The sequence below is a fragment of the Netta rufina genome (assembly GCF_964035555.1).
Source record: "Netta rufina genome assembly, chromosome: 25".
NCBI lineage: Eukaryota > Metazoa > Chordata > Aves > Anseriformes > Anatidae > Netta > Netta rufina.
This window is the reverse complement of record NC_140149.1, coordinates 819,762-840,570: the sequence shown is the minus strand read 5'-3', so window position 1 is coordinate 840,570 and position 20,809 is coordinate 819,762. Positions and strand designations below refer to the sequence as shown.

Genomic DNA, 20,809 nt, shown 5'->3' with positions numbered 1-20,809 from the left:
TCCAAGTGCCACCAGGACTCCCCTGTCCCCTTCCTGTCACCAGGGCTTGGTCTGCTGCCTGGTAAATGGACCCGCACGTCGGCACAGGGAGAGCACGGCCAGTACACGGCTGAGTGGGACTCGGTCCCACATGTCTTCATTAGGAAGGGAGCAGGCAGGAGGAGAGGAATAACCCCATACATCACCGTTATGGAAATTTACTCTTAATAAAGAAATAATTTGTGTGATGCATCACGCCACAGTCATTTGGGGAGGGGGGGCAGTGTGATGCTGCTCAAGCCCTGCTGTTCACTCAGTCATTTCTCACGAGGCTGTCACTCAGAGGAGATGCACCCATGGAAAAGCCTCCACCTCCACCACCCCATCACAGGTCCTTCCCCAGGAGCCTCCAGGGCTCTGGAGAGCTGCAGAAAGATGCAGGGCAATGCTCATGGGCAGCCATCAACCAGGGGGACAGCTCCTGTCTGAGGATGAGCGGGGACTGCCAAGTTACAGCCTAGCAATTGATGGCACTGCTGGTAATCAAACAACAAAACCCATTCTCCAAGCAATTTGTAGCAATTAATAGCCATTCGCAGGAATGAAATGTTAATTAATTCATTCCGTGAGCCATGCATTTATTTAAGGTATTTGTGGGTGTTCTCGGTACTTTTATTAAGCAATTAAAATGCATCCAAGAAAATATTTATCTATTTTAAGTCACTCTTAGTAAACACAATTTATATGGCAAGCAACAGGTGTTTTGTTTTGTTTTGTTTTGTTTTTGCATTGTTAGTTAAAAATTACAACAGTCCTCCTGCCTGGGCTTCACCTGATGGGAGCAGCCCGTCTGCAGGGAGAGCTGCCCAGGGGCGCGAGTGCTGCTGGTGGCTGTGCTTGGAGGGCAGTGGTAAGCCAAATCCTCCCTGCAAGGATGCTCACAGCCTGCAGTAACAAGCGTGTGCTTGAGTCCTGCAGCCTCTCCAGGACTTCTCCTTGCAGCTCTGTGCTGCATCATTGCAACCTCTTGCTCCCCCAGCTGCCTGCAAGGCCAAGGTGTCACCTTGGATGCTGGCTGGGGGCTTGGGGAGATCTTCTTGCACAAGGATGAGTTGAGTCCATGCTGGATTATGACTGGAAATGACATGTTGGAGAGGGACAGCTCACAGGGTGGAGGCTGCTGATGCTGCTTGCCAGAGTGGATGTGAAGGATGAGGGATGGAAGTGTTGCTGCATGGGTGTGGACGGCTGTAGACTGGCAGCAAGGGAATTGATGTGATGGCCGGCACAGTGCTGGTGGAGGCGGCACTCTGGAAGGAGCAAATGCCATTCTGCCACAGCCAGGGCTCACTTCCCTACAGCATCACTGGCCAGAGGGGTCAGGGAGCTGGCCAGGTCTCAGTGGCAGAGGAGGGCAGCAGGTAAAACACCAAGAAGACAGGATTGCATGTTCACATCGGCAAAGCCTCACTTATCCAGGCAGCACTGAACCAGTATTGTTTCACTCGGGAGGGCTGCAACATGACAGGGCTACAAATTCCCCTAAAGAGCTTGTTCACACATGCCATTCACTGAAGAATTACGAGTCCTTTCACTGCAGACAGGAATTTCTTTGCTACAGCGAGCTCGGCCAGATGAAGTGCTCGCTGGCGATGCTCCTCTACATACTGGCATGCCACAGGGCATGTAATGCTCTTATTTAGCTCATCACAGGTTCTGTGAGCCCAGCAGAAACACAGTCCTTGCTTCTGGCAGGGAAGCGATGGAGCTGCTGGATAAAAGCCCCTTGGGAAGAAGCTTGGGCTCCCATCTTTCAGCCAGTTTCCTTCAGAAACCAGGGAGGTTGCTAAAGGCACATTGGTCTATGGAAGCCACAGCAAAGCCACAGCATTGTTTGTGAGCTATCGTGTCCCAAACTGGCTTTTCTATTTGCTTCTTTGCACTCCTAGATGGGAAGCAATCAATGGAATAAGAAAAATACAATTTCCCTGGATAACATCTCCTTAGGGAAGTCCCCCCGCCTTATATTTAAATGTTAAAAGGACCCAGTAGGGCGTGTTGTTTTTTTTTTCTTTATTCCTTAACCACTGTGTTTTTATTGCTGCCCGTAATAACCCCTCTGAAACGTGGATTTAAATGTGGAAGAAAAGTAGCAGCAGAAATGACAGCGGAGTTAGTGGGTACATAATATGCGGAGAGTAAAGGAGGTAAACTTGTATAGCCTGGAACGGACCCGTGGTGGCACATTTGGCAAACTGTAAATGCCTTTGAGGTAACACTGCAAATGGAGGAAGCTGTGCTGCCAGTGGTGGTGGAACAGGGAGCACCAGTCTGGATGCAATAAGGCTGGGAGATGTTGGGATGAGATTGTGAAGAGCTGAAGCAGGGGAGGGGGCCAGGGGAGTGGGCGAGGGTCTGGCTGAAATGCTCAGCCAAGCTGGACATCAAAGCAACATCCCAGCACGGCCACAAAGGGAGCAACCTACCTGCAACCAGAAGTTTCATGGCAGGTGAAGATCAAGCAAGAAAATCCCCTGCAAGGCTTTGAACCGGGCTCACCAGCACTGCTCACGCTTGATGAAGAGGTAGCAGAGGTGGAAATTGTAGGCTGCCTTCCCCAAATCAAAGCTGAGGACCGCTGCCCTCAAGGCTTAGCAAGCCCATGAGCTGTGCAAGGGGGTCAAGAGGAACAAAACTGAAAGGGGGAAGCCAGGTTCCCCCCTGTGCATTCCCTGGGTGCGTTTGGAGGATGCGTGCTGGGAAGAAGGCAGAGAGGCAGTGCAGCCACCCCGAGTGGCTGGCCCCAGGCAGGACCTGAACACCCTCTGCATCTTCTTGGGTACATTTTATTTACATCCTGCTTATAAATAATTACTGAGAGGTTAATAGGTGAGCAAGGCATGTTATGGGCTTGTTAAAAACAGAAGTACCTTGCCTTCTGGCTGTCTGCAAGCACATCATGAGCAGCTTTACAGGAGGGTTATCAGCCATCGTTATTAAAAACTGATCTGACATTATAAAAGATCCATACCGCTTGTTCAGCCACATTGATTTAGCAGTACTAAGCCTTGGAAAACCGGTGCAAGAACCTTGATCTCTGCTGAAGCACGAAAAATTGCTGTTTGTGAGACATCTCTGCGCTTGGGAAAGCCAGTTTTGCAGAAGCGATGGGTTTTAAACACACACATAAAGCATCAAGCAGGGTCGTTTCGTGTGTTTTCCTGGGCCACTGCAGAGGCTTGGGTTTCAGTCCCTCTGGAAGGAGAATGGCATCACCTGAAGGTGGTGGACTGTGCAGCCCTTTGGAGCAGCACCTGGAAGGTGTCACTTGTGCTGTTTTGTGGTTTTTTTTTTTGATACAGGGAGATTCCCTCGTCAAGCACAGGCCCCAGAAATCAAAGCAACATCTCCTGATTCATTAATAAAGGGGGAATCCATGGAGGAAGGCAGGGTAGGGAAGCTGCAGTGGCCTGTCAGCATCCGTTAGAGGTGTAAAAACAAATGGAAAGAGAGAGCAGATAAGTGCGTACAAATCAGCCACACCTCTGCCGCCAATGCCTCCCTCCTGAAACCCTGTGTCGTCAGCTGGTGGGTGAAGCCTGCAGGTCAGCTCTCCTGCTCCAAGTAGGTTCACGCTAGCTGGTGCAGAGGGAATTTGCTCTGGTAGCACAGCTGGAGCATGCCAAGGGCTGGCGCTGGGCTCCCACCCCGCACAGTCTGTCTGTGCCTCTTTCCCCAACCCATCCCATCTTCCCCGAGCAACCCATGTCACCCAGCACCACCAGAGGACAGCTGCCCTGAGACAAGAGCATCAGAGATTCCTCGGGGAAATCCTCTCACCCTCCAACTTACCTGTCAGTCGTTGGGGGAGGTTCGTTATGTTTTCCGCAGGCTGTGTCTCTGCTTGCTTTCCCTTCCTCCCACGAGCGGCTGGAGTTTGGTGCCGCCTGACAGCATCTCCTGGCTTCCCCACCCGCGCCTCAGTGGCAGGTTGCCAGATGGTGCCCCGTTAGGTCACATTTGCTCATTGTTTGGCAAACAGCAGCTTAATTCAAGTGCTGAGTTGACAGCTTGTTCTCCAAGACAATTTGCAAGTTGCAGTGCTGCAAATGCCAGCTTGGCTTTCCAGGGTGATGTGAATTCAGCTGCCTTCAAGGGATGAAGTTCTCTTTGACAGAAAAAAAAATAAAGAAGAAGAAAAGGGGAAAGAAGGTGAAAGCAGGGGGAAGCTGAAAAGGTTTTTTGTGGTTTTGGTGTGGGAAGACCAGCAACGTTGGTTGGCAAGGCACTGACATCGTGTTCCCTGTCAGCAGAGACTGTCCTTGTCCCACCCCTCCTGTCACTGAACTCTTTGTGGCCCACAGTCCTAAGGAATAAGGTGGATTTTCAGTGAAACAGGTTTTCACAGGGAAATAGCAATTTTGGTGGATTTTTGAAAGCTTCCAGTAGGGATATACATACACACCACTTCGGTGTCTCCTCTCCAGGAGCTGCGGTTGCAATCCCCATGTCCTTTGATGAGGACAACGTTGAGGCTGTGGGTACACCCCTCCTACAGTCTAGAGCAGCTTTGGCACCCCATGGGCTGCTGTGTGCTGGTCTCCATCATCACTCATGTGTAAGTGGAAGGCAGCGCGAGACCACAACCCCCCTTTGCTCTGTCTTGTCTGACAGGTGGGCAAAGAAAGGCCAGGTGATAAAAGAAGCGTCCGGTGACTTCTATGAAACCATCGTAGACCACACCTTCTTCTTTGAGCCCGTCTCCTGCGAGGTCACCAATGCACTGGGCAGCACCAACATCAGCAGGACCGTGGACGTCTACTGTAAGTAGTCTGCCAGCTTGAGGCTGCCTTCCTGGGGCCAGCAGAGCTGCTGAAAATAAACGGGAAAGGGACGTGAGCTTCCTGGGGCAGCTTCAGAAAGCCTGGGATGACCAGGACTTGCTGGACTCCATTGCAGCTCTGGCTTTGAAAAGGCTCTTTTGGTGGGGCCATGCTCTCCTCCTGCCTTCCACAGCCCTGGGGGCTCCTTGGGCACTTGGCCGTGCCAGGACTGCAGCAGGCTCCTGTCTCGGGTGCGTTGCATTTGGGGGCTTTATGTGGCTGTGGCCCGTGGGTATGTGGAAACCTTCCCCTGCTTCTTGCGGCACCGAGACCTCTGTGGTTTGGGGGCTACTGCGTGGCACAGTCCCTCGCTAGTGGTAATGCTGGTCTCCTCTGCACAGTCGGGCCCAGGATGGCGACAGAACCACAGTCCCTCCTCGTTGACCTGGGCTCGGACGCCGTCTTCAACTGCGCCTGGACGGGGAACCCCTCCCTCACCATCGTCTGGATGAAGCGAGGCTCAGGCGTGGTGAGAGTCGCTGCCAGGGTGCTGGGGGCACGGGGCTGGCGGGGCACCCGTGTGGGAAGCGCAAAGGGGCAGCCAGAGCTCTGCCAGGGTGCCATCACTGCCACCCAGTCCTAGGGACATCGCCCTCAGGGTGCGTTTGCAGAGGCTGGATTGAACCAGGATTAAGCAGAGGGCAGAGGATTAAGCAGAGGGCATCTCTCACCCTTGCGCTGGCAGCACTCTGTACTGAGCACCATGTGGGGACCACAGCTCCCGGCAGGACCAGTGTGACATTGCTCAGGGCTCAGGAGGCAAGACCAGGAGATCCCGTCCCAACATGCTCAACTCTGCTCACTTGGGTCTGGCCTGGAAGGCTTCTCCACATCCTTTTTGTCCTGAGAAGTGTAAGGAGTTTTGCAAATATTAACCGCAGCTCAGGGAGGCGCGAGAGGCTCTGATCCCCCCTTTGCCATTAGGAGGGCTGAGCAGAGCCTGTTAAGCTAAAGGAGGGCTGAGAAGTGAAACCCACCTGTGAGGGGCACGCAGCCTTGTGTCTGAAAGTATCTTTCAGCTTCATCCAGGCAGATGTGTGCTGAAGGCAATGAGGCTGTGCCAGGTGAGGTGCATGGGCTGTGCCTCTGTGCCTCTGCTCCTGGCACACAGAGCAGGCATCGCCAACGCTGCACGCGTGCATGAGGCAGTCGTCTGCCTTCACTGCTGGCGTGTTTTTCCCAAACCACCATGACCTCCAAGAAAAATATCTCCTGGGAAGCAATCACAGACTTGGGAGAGCTGATAGCTTGAATTAGCTAAGGAATCCCACTGTGTCCGTAATCCCTGGGTGGCTTCCCATCCCTCGGCTGTGGCTGTTGTTTCTCTCAGTTGTTACCATTATTTGAAGGCAGGCAGTGCTCTCACACCATAAGCTGCTATTTCATTTTCTCAAAGCTGCTGGAACTTGCAGAGTGGTGGCAGGAGCCGTGCACAGGGGGACAGGGGCTTCCTGACCCTGCCCAGCCCCGGCCGTGCTCCAGGGCCTGTCCATCACAACACAGCTCTGCCTTCTCTCTCCCCTTCCATGTGGCCAAACTACGCTGGCTTGAAGCCTCGGGGCTCAGGACCACCTGGTTTAGCCCAGCAGAGCTGCTGGAGCTGTTCAGCAGAGCTGCTTCCATCAGCCCTGCGGAGGCTGGCAGGGGGTGCTGCTTTGTAACCCCCCCAAGCTCACAGCCCTGGCTGTCAGGTGTGGGGTTGGGGCTGCTCTTCTCCAGCCCCTCCACTCTCAGACTCCCACAGGATTCCTACCCTTCCTTCTCCTTTCCAGGAAGGAAACAAATCAGAGATGGAAGAGAGGATGAGGCCAAGCAAGGCCTTTGCTCCAGAGATCTGCAAATCTGGAGTCATTTGCATGGGTATCTGCATAACCAGTGCTAAAACAGGGGGCTCAGAGGGGATCTGAAGCTCTGACTATTGCCGGGTCCCCTTCTCCTTGCTGCAGGGCCACCAAGATTATTTGCTGTCTTGTTGCACTCCCACTGAGCACAGGAAGAGCCCTTTCCCAAGGAACATTTGCATTCGCAGGCTGCATCTGCTCTGCCCGCATTGAAGATGAGCAGCTCCAGCTCAGCCCTTGGCCATGAGCACCTTGCAGCATTTTGGGAGGATGGGGAGGTGAGGGGCTGGCCCCAGCCTGCAAGCCTGCAAAGTCCTGGGAGAGGAGAGCAAACAGGAGGAGTTAGCCCCTGGGGCATGCATTTCCAGCATGGGAAGCACTTGCTCAAAAGCCACATCTTTTAAATGTCACCAGCGCAGGGATTCTGCTGATGTCCTCAGCCAGATCCCTCTGCTTCGGCACTTGCCAGGATTTCACAAAGCTGCTGATTGCATGGCCGGGGCAGGAGGGCAGGGTGGCTGATAACCATGCTGCAGCCAGTCTCCTCCATGCAGCTGGGGCCCACCAAACCCAGCCCAAATTTCCTGGCCATCCAGGCGGCTGCCAGCTCTCCAGGCTGCCCCCCCACACACACACACTTCTGGGGTTGAAATTGCACCTGAACGAGGCTTGGCCCCTGAAAACTTGGAACTGAGAGTGTGGAGCACGCTTCTCTGGAAGGCTTTTTTGCTCCTGGTTACAAGGCAGCTGTGCCAAAGCTTTCCCAGGAAACAGCACCAAAGATTTTCTCTTTTGTCTTGAGCTCTTGTGGGACTTCCTGCAAAAGTGAGCTTGCAAGAATTCAGGTGAATGGATCAGGACTTTTATTTCCCCACAGACTTGGTCGTTTCCTTATTCCTTGGTCAACAGCAGTGCTATTTCCACGCCATTTAAAACTGCACTTATCCTCATCCCTGTTTTCCCTGAGCTGCCCTTGAGCTTGTAACCCACATCTCCTGCTCAGCTTCCCATCGCTCACCCTGAAAGCAGCCTCCTTCTCTCTTCCAGGTCCTGAGCAATGAGAACAAGCTGACACTCAAGTCCGTCCGCCAGGAAGACGCCGGGAAGTACGTGTGCCGAGCCGTGGTACCGCGGGTCGGCGCAGGGGAACGCGAGGTGACGCTCACTGTCAACGGTACCTCTGGCTTCCCTCTTGCTATTCCTCCCGGTGTTCTCATCAGCTTGTGGCAGTGCATTTAGAATCACCCCCTTGGGTAGTCTCTTCGGGAGCAAATCCCAAGGGGTGGGATCAGAGAGGCTCCTGCCCTGTGGGATTAACTAAGACCCACTTGGTTCCATATTATCAATGGGGGGTTATTGAGTAGCTGGGAGCTGGCGTTTTAAATCTTTAATAGATTTATCTTGCAAAACCCTTGCAAGGTCGGAGAGCACTGTTGTCTCTGTTGTACAGCTAGAGAGCTGGGAATTGAGCCTGGATCCGAGGCTGGCAGCATAATCACTCGCTCGAAGCACCCAAGGGAGCAAACAGTGCCATGAACCCCCTGTGGCTGCATGGGGCTGCCCCGGCACAGTGCCAGGACTGGGCCCTTCCCTCACCCTGCTGGGGAACTGGGAAGCACTCCAGAGCCCTGCAGGCTGAGGGCACCCTGGCCAGGACCCCGCAGCAGCCGGTTACGAATTGCAGCGTGGATGTGCCCTGCATGAAGGGAAGGAGCCAGGCGGGCTGCAAATGGTATAAACAGAGGATGAATTTTGCATCATCTCTCACCTGCATGACAAACTGGCAGGCTTCAGTCCCTGCTCACTGTCACAAAGAGAGGAAAATAAGCAGGGAAGTGGCACAGCATTAGTTCTGAATGCAGATAATGCTAGGGAGGGAAGCCAAGGGCAACGCAGCAGGATGCTGAAACCCAACCACTCCCTCGACTTCCACTCAGCTCCTCGACGCCTGCATGCTCCTTCCCTGCCGGCTGCTGTGTTTTAATTACAATTAAAATAGCTTGCAGAAAACAAAGCAACAAATTAGCCCAAACAAAGAACCTGCTCCTTTCCCAGCACCTACTAGTCGCTGCCTGCTGTGAGCGTGGAGTGAGGCGCCCAGCAGGATGGGGTCCGCTCATGGTGCACAGCTTGGGGCAGCCCCTCGGGAGCACCCCTTCCTGGTGGCAGGGGCTGCTGCAACCCCCAGGGGACAGCCGCATGTCTCAGGGCCACCATGGGCTCCCGACCCTGCAGGCAAGGAGCAGAGCCCTGGAGCTGTGTCCCCAGGTGTGGTGCCCGTCCCGGTGCTGAGTGCCACAGCTGGAGCATCTGCAGCCCCCGTCAGCACAGCACATTGCATCTAATGGAGCATCTCACAACACGGCACATCTAATCCTGCTAATGAATTCTTCTGCAAGCCTTTTGCACTGCAATTTGAGAGGGGAAGTTGAACGCCTCCTATTTTCAAGTGATTTTAAATCCAGCGGGTGACACAATTGTCTCAAGACCATCGGGTGCCTCTCTCCATAGGCTGGGATTCATCACGGTCAGGTTAGGGACCTGAAAGTGTCTGGGCTGGTGGCACAGGCTGGCAGGTCAGTCTGTCCCAAGGCACAGGGACACCGATGGGAGGAGCTCCATCCCACCCAGATTGATCCCACTACCCAGCGACCCACCCTGAGCCCACCAGCCTGGCCCGGCTGCACCCGCATCCACTCCCAGAACAGCTGCAGCAGCCCAGAGCTGCCTTCCCCCAGCACCGGGGCACAAGGCTACGAGCCTGAAAGGATGCAGATAGGATTCAGAGCCTCACTAGTGGGCAGGAGGATTATGCAAATGGGCTGTGTTTGGCAGGGCTGGAGCAACAGAGGCAAGAAGGCAGCAAGGAGCTTGTGGCACTGCAATAAATTGGCAGCAGCCTGATTTCCAGCCCTGCGCAAGCCAAAGCCACTCCATTCTCCTGGCCATGAGGGCTTTGCAGGACCAAACCACACTTCCCATCAAGCCATTTTCAGCATCAGCAGGGCTTGGTTCACTTGGCCTTGAGCAGGATGGAGAAGTTGCAGCCATCCTGTGATGCTCCTGAGCCAGCAAGCCGCCTTCTCCTTTGTGCGAGCCTCCGGGATGGCGCAAATAAATTGGCACCGGCACGCTAAAAATAACCGCAACCAATAGCTCTGTCATTTATATCCATAGCAACATTGTTTAAAGCCTTTCCTTGCCGGCGGGCTGTCTTGAGCTCAGCTCCATGCCAAGCCAGGGACTGGCAGCTTTCACAGGGAGCCAGAGCCCGGTGGAGAATCAAACACCAGCCTCGAACGCAACGAGGCTGCAGCTCTGTGCTATTATTCCCGGGCATGTTCATCTCACAAATGGTCTTTAGTCATCTGCTATTATCATGATGATAAGCCTTTGACTCTGAACTCCTCAAGCAATAATAAAACCCAGAGCCGTTGGCATTTGTGCCATTTAAAATCCACTCTCCTTGGGGAAAATGATCCTTTTTATGATTATTAAGCCATTTTTCTCTAGTGTCACCCAGTCTTGGTGCACTCACAGAATTTGTAAGTAACATGCAATGACTGAAATAGAAAGAAGACAGCTTTTTTATTAATTTAGGCATACAGCCCCCATCGCTGCTTTTGGTACTGTTGGTTGTGGGTTCATCAGCCATCAGTGTAGGTGAGCAGCATCACCTAGCACGAGGTGAGGGATCCAGGATGCTTACATGACGCACCCTGTGCCACCCCTGGTGTATGACGAGATCCTGCTGCGTGTCAGCAGAAGCAGCCAAAGCCCCAAGGGATTTGTTACAATATTGGCAAAGCAAGGGGTAAGGCAGACTCTCTGGAGACCCAGGCCAGCTCCTTTAAAGTTTTCAGAGGTGGATAAAGGAGAACGCGTGCCAAGAAGATCATCTTTGAGAAGGCCATTTGGGCAGAAAGCAGCAACAAAATGTTGTTTTTTTTACAATTTTTACAATTTTTACATTTTACAATTTTACATATTTTTTTTTACAGATAAAAAAGGGCAAAAAAGTGTCCAATAACATGCAGATATGAGCATTATATCTGAATAGTGGAAAACAAGTCCTGAGTGCCTGCTTTAGACCCACCTGCTGTTAGCAGTTGCTCTCCACAGCCATTTCCCGAGCCACTGGCATGCGTGCTGCTCGTGCACAGCACTTCCAGATTTGCAGAGCATGCAGTGAGTGTCCAGATTGTGTTTTACACCAGCTCCATCCCCAAGCAGCAGTCATGGACCTGCAGCATGCTGAAGATGCGTGAAGGCAGTCTTTGTGCCAGTGTGCCTACCGTGGGACTTTTGGGGACAGTAATTGTGCTGCTTTCCCTTGGGCAGAGGAAATGTGGTGTTTCTGGTCTCTGGTTAGTTAAGTGTCCTGCACAGAGCTAGTTTTCTGTGTATCTTACCTCATAGCATCACAGAAAAAAAAAAAAAAAAAAGAATATAGCTGCATTGCCATGGGAATTGTTTGGGGGGTGAGACTTCAGCACAGAAAGGTGTCGCTGGGGTAATGCCAATGAGCAACTGGATGCATTAGTTGAATTTAGCACTTCAGTACCTTTTTTTTCATCGGGCAAATTCGTAACTTGGTGAGTTGGAGAATGATCAGTCAAGAATGCCCAGGACAAATATGTTTCTCACCACTTTACCCCACGTGCTGAGACTTTCTTAGAAGAAAATATCAGACACAGGGTCAAAAAAAAAAAAAAAGAAAAGAAAAGAAAAGAAAAGAAAAGAAAAGAAAAGAAAAGAAAAGAAAAGAAAAGAAAAGAAAAGAAAAGAAAAGAAAAGAAAAGAAAAGAAAAGAAAAGAAAAGAAAAGAAAAGAAAAGAAAGAAAAGAAAAGAAAAGAAAAAAGAAAAGAAAAAAAAAAGAAAAGAAAAAAAAAAAAGAGAGAAATGCTTTGCAAATTCACAAAGGATTGATAGATGGGAGAGAGGACAAGCACTGTGAGCTGTCCCACTCTGACTGAACAGAGACCTGAGCTCGGGACGAAGCTCTGCCTGATTCTGCACTGCACTGGCCTCCCTGTGTGGGCTCTTGTCACTGCTCCTGCCACAGCTCTTCCACTTGTTATTGCTCAGACAGAGCCTGAGAGCATTTGCAGCATGTTTGCACATGGCCAGCATCACTCCAGACACCTGCGTCTGGGCGGGTTTGATGAGATGATGGTGTTTGCTGATAACCCCAGGGACAGGCTGACAAACAAGACCACAGCCCAGAACCAGCATCCAACCAGACAAGCCAGGGCATGGGGAGAGCTGGCAGCCCCACCGCCTCGCCTCGCTTTCCCTGCCTGCATCCCACCTTGATGCCAGCAGAAAGCCACTCATAGAAATGCAAATCTGCTGTAATTAAGGAGGCTAATAAAGAGCAATTAGGATTGCCGTTCTGCTGCTGCTCCCTCAGGGTAATATCCTCCAAACCCGCTCTCATCTCCCACCTCTTTTCTCCTAACCTTCTTCCACCAAGGAGGGACGTGCCCCATGAGCACACCCCTGTGCTCTCAGCATCCTTGCATCACACCCATCTATGGACCCCAGAGTAAAAACACACATCTACCTGCAGTGCATTAAAAAATGCAGGTTGGGGTTTTTGGGTAATTGTAATGATTTTCACTTCCTACCACTTCCCCTACCACTTCCTTAAGCCCCTGGGGAGCAATTAGTGTAATTGTTGCTTAACAAACTCACAGGAGGGGACTACCATGTGAGCTGGGCTCTTGCTTGGCTCCTGGTGCAAGCAGCCAGGTTTGCCAAGGAGATTTCCACTGAGTGCTCAAGTCCAATACCAGGGATGCAGCAGCAGAGATAGGGACACCCTACTGCTTTTAGGGAACTTTGCCAAAAAAAAAAAGCAGTGCTTTAAAGCAAAGCCCCCTCTGTGCCATGAGCTGTGCCCTGAGTGCATCACAGGAGGTGAGGGAGCTGCTCCTCCATCCCTCTCCGTCCCCTTTTGCCCTTTGGCAGTTCTGCCACCTCCAGCTGTCACCAGTACACTGCATCACCATCTACCCGTGTGTGAAACTGGTGTTCCTCTCCTCTCTTGCAGGGCCACCCATCATCTCCAGCACACAGACACAGCATGCCCTGCACGGCCAGAAAGGGCAGATCAAGTGCTTCATCCGCAGCACCCCTCCGCCAGACCGGATTGTGAGTAGCACCCTCTGCGCAGCGACCCGTGGGGCTTGTCCAAGCCATAGGGTGCCCAGCGGGTGGGCAAAGTACCTGCCCCAGGCTGACCCCACTCTTGCTTGGCAGGCTTGGTCCTGGAAGGAGAATGTCCTGGAGTCTGGGACCTCTGGGCGCTACACGGTGGAGACAGTCAGCACAGACGAAGGCGTCATCTCCACACTGACCATCAGCAACATCGTCCGGGCCGACTTCCAAACCATTTACAACTGCACTGCCTGGAACAGCTTCGGCTCCGACACAGAGATCATCCGGCTCAAAGAGCAAGGTGGGCATCACTGCCGGGGGGCTGCTGTGGGTTAGCACCTGGCTGGGCTGGGAGATGCCACGAGAGGCAGGATGTGCTCTGAAAAGCCCTTGGGATGTCAAAGAGGAAGCTAGGAAGGATGGAGAAAGCACTCCAGCCGTGTCAGATTGCATCCTTAGGGTACCAGCTCCTGGCAGAGGGGCAGGAGGTGGGAAAAGCCCTGCAAAGCCACTGCTACCCAGCGTAGTCCCACTTGCTGAAGCTGGACAGCATGGTCCAATCCTGCACCCCTTGCTCCCTGCCCCACAGCCCAAGGTGATGCCCCTGCCACAGCCTGCAGGATCATTTATATTCATAGAGAGATAGGAACAGCTGCTCCTGCCGAACCCCACTGCCCTTGGGGGATTCCTGGGGTGGCCAGGGGATTTCCAGGCTCGGGGCTCTCCACGGTGAGGAACACTTAGCTCCTGGAGGGACTCCAGTCCTCTTCTGTTTTATTAAATGCCAGGGCAGGCAGGTGGATTGTTCTCATTAAGCTGTGATTTATAGGCAAGGCTGCCGTCCAGATTAAATCAGAGCTAAATGAACCCCTTAAAATTAGCCTTGGGCTTCTTCCAATGCAAACAGAGCCAGTGGTTTTTCCAGGTCGGCTGCCAGCCGGCGGGAACTCTCGGCCGCCAGCTGGGGTCCCAGGCAGAGCCTGAGCCCCCAGACCTGGGTGTTCCTGCGAGGGGACGTCCCTGCCCCAGGCAGGGGACACTGTGGGGTGGCAGAGGACATCCCCTTCAGGGGGACCTGCGCTGGGAGCAGGAAACGCTCCCGAGGCTGGCATGGGCGCTTGGGCTGTGCACGGCTGTGGACACTTGCTTTATTTTCAAACAGGTACGGAAATGAAATCAGGAGCTGGTATTCAAGCAGGTACGGAAATCCTGAGCTGACGGTGAATGTGAATTGTCCCCAGCCGTTACCACGCCTGAGGACCCGGCGTCCTCCCCTCAGCAGGGCAGGCAGGGTGTAGGGAAGGTGCAGAGCAGTGCGGGCAGGGGCTGGCAAGCAGGGCGCTCCGGTCTCCGCTCGGCTCCGTGCTCCCCGGCAAGCCGCCCTGCCTCTCTGTGCCCCAGTCCCCAGCCACTGAGAGGGGGATAATGCTACACAGCCATGTTTTGCACCTAAAGGGATTGCATACATGCTCTTATGGGGCAAGCCAGAGGGGGAAGTGCAAGTTTCCAGGCTTGTCTGCAGATGTCAGCTTTGCTCAGCTTGCCGGGAGGGTCACACTGCTGTTGTCTCTGGGCTCTGGTTTGCTGTCCCAGCCACTGGGCCCTGTCTCTGGCCCTTTGCAGTCACATTTTTTAGCAGCCCAGCAGAGCCCCAGGCACCTTCCCCACCCCATCCCCTGCATGATTCTCCATCATCCTCAAGTGGCATCATTCACCATCACTACTCATGCTCGCTCAGCTCTGAATTGCAGATCCTGTGCCCTAAAGCTGAGAGCCAGTAAGCTCTCTGCTCATCTCCTTCCCCCTCACCCTTTTGCCCCACATCTCCCTGGGAGAGCCAAGGCGAAAAAAAAAAAAAAAATCTGCCAGAATCCTGCAGCAAGTTACCACCTCTGTCAGGAGCACCACCTGGCAGGTGGCATCAGGCTACCAGGAGAAGAAAGGCCCAAAGGCTTCTTGCTGTGAGTCAGCTGGTGTCTTGTAGGACGATGGTTTGAGGATGCGTGCCTTGGGGCTCTACTGCTCGAGCCTGGGCTCGCGGAGCACTCAGGAGCCCCAGGGAAACTCTTGCACTGCAGTGGTGGTGAGCAGTCAGCAGGCTGGGCAGGCTGATCAGGGAACAGAGCAAGTGCTGCCAGAGTCATGTCACTGTTGGTCCAGCCGTGGTGAGAAGTGACAAATCCAGAAATAGGCAGGCCCAGCAGAAAGTTCATGAGTGAGATAAAAACTGAAAAGCCTCAGTATAAACCACAAATTTCATCACTTTAAACAAGCTCTGCAGGGAAGATGAAAGGCTCTTTCTAGATCAAGTGCGAGCAGAAAAGCCTCACTTCAAGCAGCGTGTTTTTTTTGTCACTCTGCAGTTCTCAAGATAGGGCTCAGACCCATCAGGGTGCTGAGATCAGGTTCTGGGTGAAATCTGTGGTCAAAAAGTGAGAGAACACCTTACCTGCAGCCCAGAAAGTCCCAGTGGTCTCAGCAGAAGGGTGGCTGGTGTCCTCTCCATGCCCCCAGGTGGCCAGAGGACCTCTTTTTTCCCATTTCTCCACACCAGCTCCACCCCAAAGGACAATATGAAATGCTTTCCTTATCACCCATCTGTCACCCATCAGGCCGCTGGGCTTTGCTTTGCCAGACCACCTCTCCCCATTCCCGAAATTCACCCCATCCTTCCATAAGGCAGAGGGGCCAAGCAAGCAGAAAGCCTGTGCTGGAGGCAGGCAGGAGGGTGGCAAGAACATGCTCAGATGTGGATGTTCCATCATGGGCTGGAGCAGCTCGCTGCCATCAGAGGTAGCAGCTCCGAGCAGGACACTCTGTGCTTCCTGACCCCTCTCCTGCCTCCAAAGCTCCCCAAAGCAGAGAGGATGCTCTGGTCTCACACTGATCAAGGGCAGCGGATGGATGAAAGGCTTTGCTTTGCCAGACACCATATGTGCCATTGTAGGTGTGATTCAGGGCACAAATTTAACCCCCCAGTAGGTAGATAATGGCTCCTGCGGGCTCACCCGGCTGCAATGGAAAGGGTTCCTCCTTTTGGGGCAGTAGCGGATTCACAAGAGGCCAAGGGGTGTTTAGAAATAACAGGAAAGGGGGCCTGTAGGCATCTGCTGCTTTCAGGGAGGTCTCTGAGTGAGGCAGGTGGTGAAGGCAATCTGCGGTACCTGGTGCTGGTGCTGGCAGCCACCCCGAGAGCAGGCAGAGCGCCTGGGGGCACCGATCAGGGAGGGAGCACGGCTCATGGGCTGAGCACCTGACCCTCCTGCCATCAGTGTGAGTTCATACCTCCCCTCCCGGCACACCTCACAAGCCTGGATCTGTGCAAATAAATCCACTTTGCTGGCTGGGCTGCAGCTGAAATCCCTGCTGGGAGCCCAGCTGTGAAGTTGCCACAGGCAGGAGGCAGCGAGCAGTAACCCCTGCCCCCAGGCTGTGGGATGGGGGGCCCTGCCTGCCCGTCGTGGTCTGCCTTCTCTCCCTCCTTCCCTCCCAAACTTGCTAAGCCGAGGAAAAAGGCAAGAGGCTGGGATGTGAAGCAGGCAGAGGCCATGACGGATGGTGCTTGGGTTAATCCATCCCCAGATACTTTATGGCCAGCACCTTCCAGTACCGCTCCGCGGAGCTGAGCTGTCACCTCTGGCAGGTGGGCACAGTGCCTGGTCTCCATCCCCCTGTATTTCACCAGCCCTGCTCTGTAACCTTTCTCCCAGCCAGCTTTGATGCCATTTCTCTTTCTTAATAATATTAACAGGCTGTCTTCTTTTGCACTTGCCATCCACAGCCCTTTAGAGTTAGCTGTTCATTCATTGAGCCATGTGGTGCTACTGAAAGCAATTAGCTTTTCTGGCTCCCTCCTCCTCCCACCACATAGGGGAAACTGAGGCACAGAGAGGTCAGAGCCTGTCCGAACTGCAGCACACGGCAGTGGCAGAGCTACAAGCTTTGCTCCCTGGGCAAAGGGAGCATGGCAGCACCGGGTCTCGCCTCCCCATCCCATTGCCAGCAGCAGCAAGTCGGGGCCAGGGGAGCGAGCCAGGCTCGGTCTCTTTCCCCAGACGGTGCCACGCAGGGACGAGGGATGAAGCGCTGCGGGGGGAGCGGGGAAGAACCCAAAACCCTCCCCAGGTTCACCACTGAGCCACTTGCCAATATCCGGGGGGGGGCTCGCCAGAGGGGGAGAGCCACCCCGCTGCCTTCGGCACAGCTTCAGCCGTGCTCTCCTTCCTCTTGCAGAGTCGGTGCCGATGGCGGTGATCATCGGAGTGGCCGTGGGGGCCGGCGTGGCATTCCTGGTGCTGATGGCCACCATCGTCGCCTTCTGCTGTGCCCGCTCTCAGCGAAGTAAGTGTGGGGCGAATGCAAAGCCCACCCATCAGAGGCAAAGGGCTGGTGCCAGACCTGCTCAGGGCAGCCCAGAGCCATCAGCTGTCCAGGGGGGAGAAGTTCCCTGCGCCCCGGTGTGCCAGGCCACTGCTGAAAAACCTCCTCAGGCTGCATCCTCTTTGTTCTGCTTCTATTTCAAGTGCATTTGCAGACATAAAGCGTGTATTCCTGGGTGGGGAATTACAGGCAGCGTGATGGGACACACGGTATTTGATGCCCAGCTGCAGTGGGAGTCCAAGTTAAAGGGACATTAGAGACACAGGCAGAGGGAAGGAGGGGTAAGCAGAGTGGCATCATGTTGCCTCATTAAAAAGAAACCAGGAAATTAAAGGATGATTGTTGGCTAAATGAAAAGGCCTGGAACTATGAGGGAGAGCAGCATGAGCATCCGGAGTATCTCGGGTAGCAGGAGAGAGCGCGCAGTGCTGGACGATGCTCCCAGCTTGGGAGACGCATGCAGGAAACAGTGGATTTTCTTCCCTTGCTTTCCCCTTCTTGTTCTCCCCGTCATTTGCAAAGCAATCAAAGAACCCTGTCTCCTCCTGGGTTTGGGTACAAATGCATGGCTTCCCACAGCAGAGATGTGTTTAATTTTAAGAGCAGTAACGATGCCTCTCCCTGTTCAATTCCCCACATTTTGAACTCTTGCAGACTGCATTAGCAACTTGTGCAAGTATTAACGAATTAAAACCAGGGCCATCATTAATCTTGCTTTTTTGGGAAGGGTTGCTGACAGGCAGGAGTGATGCTAGGACCTTGCCAATTCAATTTTGCTGAGCTCATTCAGCAATGATGGGCAATTCGAGTGCCTGGAAGAGGAGGCCAAGCCCTGTTACCACGTCAGTGCTTGGCTGCAATCGGCCGTGCTCTCCCCGCGGTGCAGACACGCACACCCTGCATTGCTCAGAGCATGTGGTTCGTTATATCCCCCTTTTTGGCTGTAACCAGATGGTGCAGGGCTCTTTGCAGGACACACAGTATAAAGTGAATGCCATGACAACAGATCAAAGATGTGGTGCACATGCCAGCTTTCAGAGCCGTCATCGGCGGTTTCAGGCAGCAGTCACTCACAGGCTGGATGCACACAGAGGAAGGGAAGGGCTTTGGGGGACAAAGCGGTGCTCGTCCTTCCACGAGCTTGTTTGAAGGCAGCCCTGGGAGATTCCCAGGCAGAATCAGGAATAAAAGGCGTTTTCCTACCTGGCGATGGGAGCATGAACAGAGGAAGAGGGAACCGGGGACGTGGTGGTGTGGCAGTGCTCCAAGCCCCTTTCCTCCACCATGGTTCCAGTGCAGCTCCCCTGGGGAGGTCTTCAGCAGAGGGTGCTGGGCTGCCCAGCTTCCACCTCCCCAGGGGCAGCAGCTGGCCCTGGAGGATCTCATCCTGCACCCCCCTCACCGTGCAGGGCAGGACTCGGCTGCCAGGGTGTGCAATTTTTGCAGATGCTGCCGGAGTGTTTGCACTGAAGGGATCGCACACATGATGCTGTGGCTGGTACCCGTGGGGAGGTCTGGCCACGTACCGAGAAGGGGAAGCGAGGACTTAGCGACGTGACACCTGCAGAGGTATCACAGAGACCAGCTGAGGACTGATGGGCCCAGCAGAGCGCTTTGATGCAGGGCAAGGGACTCATTTCCTACCTGGATGACTGCAGATTTGTCTCCCAGGACAAATACGGGAGCGCGGTGGCATCATTTAAAGCAGCAGCCTGCAAACAAAGCCCGCAGCCTGTGGCTCCCCACGGAGGGGACAAGGTGACCCAGCAGTGACTCAGGGAAGGCACCTCCTGCACCACCCGTGGCACAGGGGAGGCGACCCCAGCTTTGGGGAGAGCAGAGCAGCAGCAAGCACAGACAGACCGAGACTGGAGGCTGTTTGTTTTCTGGAAAAGAAAGGAAAAAAGACTTTATGGCACATCTGTTGTTGTATCTTCGGTGGCATAACAGCCCAGAGTTATTTAAGGGGGAACACTCTTGGGGCAGGACGTGCAAGACGGTAATTAGCTTTTCCTTGTGATTAAATATGGAGACTCCCGTACCAGGAATGTCATCCCAGCCAAAATAAAGAAAGAAATAACGAGCCACAACAAAGAGCAGTAAAGACCTGCCAGCAAAGCCACGCAGCTTGGAGATGCCCGCGGGTGGCAGCAGGGCTGCAGGCACCAAGGCTGAGGGATGCCAAGGGGAGAAGATGGAGCCCAAGGACGGAGCCCCAGGCCAGGGGCCAGCCATGGTGGATCCGAAAGCCCCAAGGCCCCATGGGGCCAGGAGGGGTGGTGCAGCAAGAGCCCTGCGTGGCACACAGAGCCCGAGCACCCGCGTCAAAGCCACGAGCTGTTGGTATCTTGCTGCACGGGTTTGCATCCATCTCTGCATTTCATCTCAGATCCGCACAGCCGTTTCTTTTCCCGCTGCTCGCCGTCTTTGGTTTAATTTTTCTAAAATGACTTCTTCAAAGCATGCCTGACACCTTCAGGGAAGACAGAGTCTCTCCATACAATTTCTATCTTCCCCTTGCCCTGAATGAAAACAGGCTGCTTGGTGCAGCAGCCCGGGATGATTTTATCATCTCTCCCAGAGCCCTGGCTTCATCTTTGTTAATTGCTTGGACTTTCCCTTTGGTGCCTGCTCCCCAAGACTTTTCTCAGGGGCTTCCCAGTGCACGAGAAGAGCTGTTGGGTCCCTTGGGAGTGGTGTTTCATGTGCTCCTCAAGCTGTAGACCATCAGTCTGGACAAACATCCCCTGACTGCTTGGGCAGCCCAGGCTCCTGATGCAGTCCAGCAGAGACTAACCAAGCTCCCATGGGAGTTAAACTAGAAATCTGAGCTCCATGGTGAGGAAGGTTTCACATGCCTGCACCCTGTGGTAGTCCAGCATCGCTCTCCCCAGTCTTGGATGCACTTACTGAGCTGGGGTTAGGGGTGCACTCAGACCGGTCCCTGAGGGTGCTCAGCACGGCTGCGTTCATTAACCCCTCTCCCTCTCCGTCTCCCTCTCTGTCCAGATCTGAAAGGTGTGGTCTCTGCCAAGAACGATATCCGCGTGGAGATTGTGCACAAGGAGCCAGCCTCAGGCAGAGAGACGGAGGAGCACCCCACGATCAAGCAGCTGATGGTAAGGGTTTCCTTCCCCTCCCTGTAAGCAATTAACGGGTTTGATGGTAACGAGCACAGGCACACACAGTGCGGTGCCATAATCCCCTCCCTGGGCAAAGATGCTCATCCAAAACCTTCCTCTTGAGGTACCATGCAGTAAAAGCTCCTCAAGTGAAACTTTGCTAATGAGGAGCAAGGACGGGCTGAGGCTGATTGCAGCAGCCCAGCTGCCCATGGGGCTAATTGCAAAGCAAGTTTGCCACCTCACGCGGGGTGAAGTGCTGCAAACTGCAAGCAGGCACACAGTAGGTGAACACGGGATAATAATAAAGTAATTAGCCAGCACGAACGGCACTCTCCTGGATACGCTTGAGATATTAATAAGTGCAAAAGCAGCACATGCAGACGGTGGTTTGCAGACTGCTAACCCAGCGGTGTGTGGCCAGCCCAGCGTGGAGTGGAT

The 20,809-nt window shown here is 53.8% G+C and overlaps 1 protein-coding gene across 1 annotated transcript in view; it reads left to right on the top strand.

Annotated features, from left to right (window-relative positions):
- KIRREL3 (kirre like nephrin family adhesion molecule 3) overlaps positions 1 to 20,809 on the top strand; it is a gene marked incomplete at its 5' end in the record, with an annotated part of 321,389 nt that overhangs the window by 287,983 nt on the left and 12,597 nt on the right. The window contains 8 exons of the mRNA XM_084301594.1: positions 4,654 to 4,802; positions 5,204 to 5,331; positions 7,751 to 7,877; positions 12,760 to 12,860; positions 12,969 to 13,167; positions 14,029 to 14,064; positions 17,100 to 17,207; positions 20,256 to 20,365. Of these exons, the coding sequence (XP_084157720.1) occupies positions 4,654 to 4,802; positions 5,204 to 5,331; positions 7,751 to 7,877; positions 12,760 to 12,860; positions 12,969 to 13,167; positions 14,029 to 14,064; positions 17,100 to 17,207; positions 20,256 to 20,365 (958 nt within the window). The remainder of the gene's footprint in view (positions 1 to 4,653; positions 4,803 to 5,203; positions 5,332 to 7,750; positions 7,878 to 12,759; positions 12,861 to 12,968; positions 13,168 to 14,028; positions 14,065 to 17,099; positions 17,208 to 20,255; positions 20,366 to 20,809) is intronic.